This window comes from Camelina sativa, chromosome 1, assembly GCF_000633955.1.
Source record: "Camelina sativa cultivar DH55 chromosome 1, Cs, whole genome shotgun sequence".
Classification (NCBI taxonomy): domain Eukaryota; kingdom Viridiplantae; phylum Streptophyta; class Magnoliopsida; order Brassicales; family Brassicaceae; genus Camelina; species Camelina sativa.
This window is the reverse complement of record NC_025685.1, coordinates 16,492,157-16,500,506: the sequence shown is the minus strand read 5'-3', so window position 1 is coordinate 16,500,506 and position 8,350 is coordinate 16,492,157. Positions and strand designations below refer to the sequence as shown.

The following is an 8,350-nucleotide window of genomic DNA, read 5'->3' as shown; positions in this document are numbered from 1 at the left end:
GCCCTTTTGGATTTGTAGGATGAACTTCTTAAGCAACATTCTTAGAGAAGAAGGTGGATTTGAGTATAAAAGGGCAATTGTAGATTCCATCGTAACCATTATCAGAGATATTCCAGATGCAAAGGAAAATGGATTGCTCCATCTTTGCGAGTTCATTGAAGATTGTGAATTCACATACCTTTCAACACAGGTAATTGTTTTTTGACATCTTTCGTCTAGCATTATAATTGAAGTGGATTATGTTTTCTTTGTTATCTAAATACCTTTTTCTTTTTCTTGCGTAGATCCTTCATTTCCTGGGAATTGAAGGGCCAAACACCTCAGATCCAAGCAAGTATATCCGGTATATTTATAACCGTGTGCACTTGGAGAACGCAACTGTGCGAGCTGCTGCTGTTTGCACACTTGCAAAGTTTGGGTTTATGGTTGAAGCATTGAAGGTATAGTAGTTATCTTATTTAGCATCATTAAATTTTGTTTCTTGTCTATCATCCTTGGTTGCTGACAAAGATAAATAAATATCAATAAATGTCTTGCAGCCCCGGATTACTGTCTTGCTGAAGCGCTGCATTTATGACAGTGATGACGAGGTTTGTGACCAGTCCTATTGACAATTGATGACTATATTGTATCTCATTGTGTACCGGTTGCATTAGTTTACATGGATTTCTCTGTGTGCATGCATGCTTCTGCATTGGTAATACATTCTTTTCTGAGTAGAGACACGAACTTCTGTTTAATAGTACCTTTAATATGAGTTTTTCCTCTTTTGTATCTTCAGGTTCGTGATAGAGCAACACTCTTTTTGAGTGTACTTGGTAATGATGGCCTCGTTGGCACTGACCATGATAGCATAGCATTTTTATTTGGTTCCCTGGAGGCCCCTCTTGTAAACATGGAGACAAGTCTTAAAAACTATGTGAGCTTCCCAGATCCTCATTTCCACCCGATATATATACTCTTTGAGTCATCAGTTATCTTATATATCATTGATTCTTCAGGAGCCCTCTGAAGAAGCTTTTGATGTTGACTCTGTACCTAAGGAAGTCAAATCGCAGCCACTTGCAGAGAAAAAAGCCAAGGGTAAAAAGCCCAGTGGTCTCGGTGCTCCACCACCTGCACTTGTTTCTGGTTTTGATGCATATGAAAGAATTCTTTCATCTATTCCAGAGTTTGCCACCTTTGGAAAACTTTTCAAGGTTTGAATAGAAGTTTTCTGCACATCGCATCTCTTTTCAGTTTACTTTTATCCACTAATCATGATTGGTCAAACGTGTTTCATTCTCAGTCTTCTTCACCTGTGGAGCTAACTGAAGCAGAAACAGAATATTCAGTCAATGTTGTAAAGCGTATCTTCGAGTCTCACGTAGTGTTTCAGTATAACTGCACAAACACAGTACCAGAGCAATTGTTGGAGAGGGTAATGAGCATGATGATGTACCACATGATCAATTAATTGGATGCCACTGAAAATTGTTTGTTGACTACTTCTATCCTCCTCCCTTGTTTTGTAGGTGAATGTCATTGTAGATGCTTCAGAAGCAGAGGAGTTCAGTGAATTATCTTCAAAACCACTAAACTCGCTCCCGTACGATTCCCCTGGTCAGACCTTTGTGGCGTTTGAAAAGCCAGAAGGAGTCCCTGCTGTTGGAAAGTTCTCAAACACATTGACTTTCATTGTTAAGGAGGTACGTTCATACCTGCTTGATAAGCTTTCTCTTTCATCCAATTTTAATAGACGGAATCACATGATCACGGTTCTTCTCATGGGTATGCTCAGGTTGAGCAAAGCACAGGTGAACCATTGGACGATGGTGTGGAAGATGAGTACCAGCTCGAGGACCTTGAGGTTGTTGCTGCTGACTACATGGTGAACGTTGGTGTCTCCAATTTCAGGAATGCATGGGAAAACATGGATGAAGAAAACGAGCTTGTAGATGAGTATGGACTTGGCCCAAGGGACAGCTTAGGGGAAGCTGTAAAGGCTGTAACTGATCTTCTTGGCATGCAGTCTTGTGAGGTTAGGCGTGCTTCTCCCTTACCTAATTACTGTTTGTTAACATTATTGAAAGCTCTCTCCCCTTGTTGTTCTCAAGTCATTTTTTTTTGGGTTCAGGGGACGGAGACAGTTGCGAGCAACGCAAGGTCACACACAAGTTTACTATCAGGTTTGTACATAGGGAACGTAAAAGTGTTGGTGAAAGCACAATTTGGAATGGACAGCTCAAAAGAAATTGTAATGAAACTGGCTGTTCGAGCAGAGGATCCATCTGTCAGCGATGCGATTCACGCACTTGTTGCCAACGGCTAAACATATCAAAGTGTTCTTTGCTAGAGAAAGACATCGAGAGAATCTATAACTATATGAATTGTCTTAAACCCTTTTGGTATTTTGATGTTGCCTCAACATTTTTGGTGTTCGCTACGTTTTACCATTAGTATAAATATTCTTTTGAGCATTTGAGTATCAGTCGTTGTTGATCGTTTCTTTAATAAAGGACAACATTGATTAAGAATAATGTTTATATGAACTGGAGGAAAAAAAAAAAATGACTACATGACCTGAAAATAAAGTGAGTATGAACTATAGGAGACTTGAGGAATGAGGGCTTTTGATACATACAGTAAAACCTCTATAAATTAATACTCTATAAATTAATAATCACTATAAATTAATAAATTTTGCTGGTCCCAAGTCGGGCCAGTATAAAAATTAACAATATTCGATAAGATAATAAGATAATAATTTTTTTGAAATCTCAATATAAAATATGGTCTCAATAATATTATAAATTAATAATCATGTAAATTTATATATATATATATACTGATATAATAGTGTATGTTTCTCCTAAAACTCATTTCTATAGAACATTTGTAATGTTGTATTTTCAAACTATAATGATATCTCTAAAATATTTTATAACATGTCATACAAATAATTAAATTTTAAAGTTTTAATTTTTAGATATGCATCATTTACAATTTGATAATTAGACAGATTATTAAAATATGAGAATTAATATTATTATTATTCATAAATTTGAATTTATGTATGTCATGTGTATAAGTCAATTTGTTTATAGTATTTGTAATTTATTGTCAATAATGCTTTATAAATATTACAAGTTCAATTCCTAAACCATAAAATTTATAACATCCGAAAATTTAATCTTATTTTGCTATAATTGTTCCAATTCATAATTTAAAAAAAAATAAACAATTAAAAATATATCTATAAATTAATATCACTATAAATTAATAAAATGTCTTGGTCCCAACATTATTAATTTATAGAGGTTTTACTGTAATTCGCAAGAAAGGAAAAAGAAAGAAAAAAGAAATGAACATAATAACGAGAGGCAAATACAGAGAAGAGGAGCGTTCGGATCCGTTCTTCCGTTGCTTTATCTGAAGTCACATATTTATTCATCTCTCCTCTTATGCTTCCATCTCCTGCTCTTGGGTAGACGCAACTGTTATAACCTAAAAACAGAAAAAGCCGAATGTAATGAAATAAATGTTTAGTGTGGAACATTTGTAACTTGATCGCACTCTGAATATAGACATGAAAACTTTATAAATATAATGTCAAATAATCTGCATCATATTCCTATTTAACTTCTTTCAACGTACCTAGCTAGATACAAATATAATAAGTTCAGAAAAGAAATGAAGAAAAACCAAGCAAAGTACAAATATATACGTTTATCGGTTTATTAGTTTCTATTAACAAAATAAGATATACATTTACAAAATTTTACGAGGATAATATAATATAAATATATAATTGTTTGGGTTTATGGCTTTTTTATTCGTTCTTGTAACAGATCACATGTAGACTCAAGAAGATCTAATGAACTCATGAATGTACCTAATGTTGGTTTAAAACTCACATGCAGCTTTCTTGGACCATAATAAAAAAATATTGGCTGTCCCAGTCTCATGATATCACGATTTATAACAAGTAGGACATGAAAGATGAAGAGAGTAAAATAACTTACTAGGGTTATCGGAAGTGATCCTCGCGGTTTTAGAGAAATCGCAATCCGTAGGGTTTTCAGGAGACTTTTGGAAATAGAGATTCATGGCATAGGCTGTATGAGACATGAGATTGTTAGGCTCGAAACAAACCCCTCCTGGCGTTATTGGGCCACAGTCGATTCCCTGCCCACAAACCCAATCTAGACTATCTTGCAACTGCTCTTCAGTCGCATCATCCTTTGGCACACACCATCCCATCGATGTTGCTTCTCCCAATGGTGGAGATTGTGACGTCTACTATCATCACAAATAACATTCACTAGAAATGGTTAACTATCTTATAAATAAGCAATTCATGTGGTCTAGTGGTTGAAAGATTCACATTGTCGTTTCATGCAACTATGGTTCCCTTAAATAGCAAGAATATATATCCGGCTTTTCATATGCCGCGGGGGATTAGATCAATGCTGATGCGAGATCCCATGGTTATTAATTAGTTATATGTAATTGGTTATACTATCTTAGTACCTGACTACTAGTAGTTTTAGTGAGGCCAATGTCGTAGGCCATCGAAAGGTCAGGCTTGAAAAGGCCAAAAGAACGTTCAAAGGAAGGACCAGGCTTGAGATTTTCATCAAATAGAGCAAAAATGTAAGTGTCGATGGATTTTCCGGGCATGAGCGGAGTCCCAACCATGGACCTCAAGTGAGCAATAAGGTTCCCATTGTAAGCCTTAGCTTTCTCAACACTCGGACCCACCTCGTTACTGTCACCGGTCGATGGCCAACCAGTTTCGGCCACAACCACTTCCACTTTTTCGAATCCCATCGATTTCAAAGCTGAGTGCACCGCATCAACCTAGGCAAAACCACATGTTTGTATCAGTATAACGTGTGTCGGTGTGTGCAAATGCTGGTTCTATCTTACTATAATGAGGTTGATTCTTTCTAAGTGGAAAAAAAAAGGAAATGTAAAGAGAGATAATTAGTCCCTCACTACAAAATCTTTTTTTGGACAACAATTTAAGGGGGGTTAAAGTTATTACTAATAAATAAAATTTCTAACGGTCAAATACAGACTTTTCACATGATTTACAATCATTATATAACTGCAATAAATAATTGAAGATCTCGGTGCAGCAATATGCATGTTATATAATAAATGAACAATACCTTGAGACTGAGACCAAATAAACAAATGCATAGCTGTTAATTTGATTAAATGATTAATTAATAATGTACTCTATATCATGACGCGGTCCACCAATTTCAAAACCAAAGACTTCCCTACTTCAATGTTTGAATAGCAAGTCCAATAAAATGTTATAATAACTAAGATATATCTCGTGAGTTACAATTTTTAAAAAAATTATAATATAATAATAAAAATTATTGTTTTATTTTTCTTAAAAATTATTTTATTTGAGATAATATTTATATTTAAATTTTAGGTAAATCTATTGATCTATTTGAATACTAATTTTTTAAGAATATTATAGTATTTTATTTTAGACGTATTATTACAGTTTTATATTGTTTGTTTGTTGTATTTGCATCATTATTTTGTTAAATATAAAATAGTAATTTTAATATTATAATTGTGAGCAAATAAAAATTATTAATTTATCACCTATATAAATTTAGTTTTACCAATCCGCCAATGTGAAAATTAAAACACACATTTTCATACATTGAGTAATATATCTTCGTTTTAAAAAATTCAAATCACAACATATGCAGAAAAATATGCATTTTATTAATTATAATTATTATATAAAAATTCCAAACAATTTGTAAATAAAATAAAATAAAGATGATAGGAGAATCATAATTTGAAATCTTAACAAAATCTTCGAATTTAGTTATTAAAAATAATTGTATTGTATACTTGTATATAAAATCTTAGTTTTTAAAATTCTGAATGATTTATATATTTCAAAAAATAATTAGTAATTTCGTCCATAATTTGTTAGAGAGGAAAATATTTTTTAGATTTTTTAAAATTTTTTAACATTTGATCTGTAAGTGTTTTTATTTTTAATTAATTATATTTATTTAAATTAATTAATTAACCTTAATTAATTTTTTCTAGTGGCAATTGAATGTAATTTTTTACACTTTTATCTGAATTAATATAGTAGGATATGGTCATCATTTAAAAAGAATAGTGCTCTAATTTGTTTAGTACAAAACCGAGAATGAGAGTTTAGATATTACAAATACAAGTGCTAATTTTACCTGAGCATCGAACATGTTCATGTACTTGATTCCAGTGTTAGAGTCGACCCGTCCAGCGTTAGGCTGAAAAAGGCAAAACGCTAATGTTTCGGGTCTCGGGTCGCTCTGGTACGCAAAGAAGGGGTACGGGTTGATGGCAAAAGGTGACCCTGTGTCGCTAAGGAATTGTAGAATGCCCTTTAAACCAGCCTGATAACTGAGAGCAAACGAACCAGCTGATGGCGGTTCGGAGTTGCCAAGCACCGTCATTGCGTGTACCGTAGACACCTTGATTTTTCCGCCAAGTGAAACTGCCTCGAGAGCCTTTTGGATATTTTGCATAGCGGGGAGAAGTTGGTTCACCAGATTCAGGTCATTCGACAATAGTAACTGCACCAAAGAAATATTTAGTTACTTCCATACATTTTAATTAAAATAACACATTTCTATGTGGTTGTTCAAGTCGATGGACAATGTTTACAAAAATAATATCAACAAAACGGATTGTTGAAAGCGGGATGAATCCGTGAAAGATTTGTGGATTTTATCAAGAAACGCAATAAAAGATGTGGGATATATATTTGATTGAGAGGAGGAGTCACCTCATTGCCAACATTGATGAGAATGATGTTGGAGGCAGGATAGAAAGGGAGTACGTTGGAACTGATCCATTGAGAGGCGACGTTGAGATCCGAGGCTATAGACGGGAGATCACCATTGGCTACTCCGATAACAATGCCGATGCCTNGAATAGCAAGTTCAAGAAAATGTTATAATAATATTGGTCATCATTTAATAAGAATAATGCTCTATTTTGTTTAGTACAAAACCGAGAATGAGAGTTTAGATATTACAAATACAAGTGTAAGTAATTTTACCTGTGCATCGAACATGTTCGTGTACTTGATTCCAGTGTTAGAGTCGACCCGTCCAGCGTTAGGCTGGAAAAGGCAAAACGCTAGCGTTTCGGGTCTCGGGTCGCTTTGATACGCAAAGAAGGGGTACGGGTTGATGGCAAAAGGTGACCCGGTATCGCTAAGGAACTGTAGAATACCCTTTAAACCAGCCTGATAACTGAGAGCAAACGAACCAGCTGATGGCGGTTCGGAGTTGCCAAGCACCGTCATTGCGTGTACCGTAGACACCTTGATTTTTCCGCCTAGTGAAACCGCCTCAAGAGAATTTTGGATATTTTGCATAGCCGGGAGAAGCTGGTTCACCAGATTCAGGTCATTCGACAATAGTAACTGCACCAAAGAAATATTTAGTGATTTAAATTACTTCCATACATTTTAATTTAAATAACACATATCTATGTGGTTGTTCAAGTCGATGGACAAAGTTTACAAAAATAACATCAAGAAAACAAATTCTTGAAAGCGGGTTGAAACCGTGAAAGATTTAGGGATTTTATCAAGAAAACTCATTAATAATTTGTGAGATATATTTGATTGAGAGGAGGAGTTCACCTCATTGCCAACATTGATGAGGATGATGTTCGAGGCAGGATAGAAAGGGAGTACGTTGGAACTAATCCATTGAGAGGCGACGTTGAGATCCGAGGCTACAGACGGGAGATCACCATTGGCTACTCCGATAACAATGCCGATGCCTGTGCCAGCCAAGGATTTGATGATGGAGGGATCGGCATTGTATAGCCTCACTTTTTGGATGGAGGTGGATTGGAGGAGTTTGGCCGTTTCGGACGGTGGTGGGAGGTTGTCGGCTAGTAAGCCGTAGTTTACTCCGATAAACGACTGTGCATTTGACGGCGGAAAAAAGAAGAGAATGAAGAGGAGAGAGAGGAAGATGGAGAGAACCATGGAAACAGAGGAATGTAAGAGGAAGTGAGATTTGAAATGTTAAAAAGAGTAATGAAGATAGAAGGTTAGGTTAGTGTACGGGTTAGAAGAAATATAGTTTATTTAGTTAGTGTAAGGTTTTTACAGAATCCCGAAGCTCACATGTGCTGATGTTAACTACAATCCACTTGCTGACTTCTCTGCCACGGGTTTCCCCGTTTCTTACAATATTCATATTATGGAGATTTCTTTCAAATTTTGTTACTAGCCTATTAGGTGTTTCATGTTTGGTAATTTCTCAAATAGCCAATTAAACACCAACTAATTAAAACAAACACTGATTTTCTC

At 35.1% G+C, this 8,350-nt stretch overlaps 1 protein-coding gene and 1 pseudogene across 1 annotated transcript; one reads left to right on the top strand and one right to left on the bottom strand.

The window, feature by feature from the left end:
* LOC104792483 (coatomer subunit gamma) lies at positions 9 to 2,467 on the top strand. Its single transcript, XM_010518644.2, has 9 exons — positions 9 to 190; positions 285 to 440; positions 540 to 590; positions 782 to 919; positions 1,002 to 1,199; positions 1,289 to 1,420; positions 1,515 to 1,688; positions 1,781 to 2,020; positions 2,117 to 2,467. Exons 1-9 carry the CDS (start codon positions 20 to 22, stop codon positions 2,309 to 2,311), a joined length of 1,455 nt encoding a protein of 484 aa, XP_010516946.1. The 5' UTR covers positions 9 to 19; the 3' UTR covers positions 2,312 to 2,467.
* LOC104708806 lies at positions 3,291 to 8,055 on the bottom strand (annotated as a pseudogene).

Excerpts from the sequence above, each read along its gene's own strand:
- LOC104792483 (XM_010518644.2), top strand. The coding sequence starts at position 20 with ATGAACTTCTTAAGCAACATTCTTAGAGAAGAAGGTGGATTTGAGTAT. Across the intron at positions 920-1,001 it reads AGACAAGTCTTAAAAACTAT|GAGCCCTCTGAAGAAGCTTT; the intron begins GTGAGCTTCCCA and ends TTGATTCTTCAG. Across the intron at positions 1,689-1,780 it reads TGACTTTCATTGTTAAGGAG|GTTGAGCAAAGCACAGGTGA; the intron begins GTACGTTCATAC and ends GGGTATGCTCAG.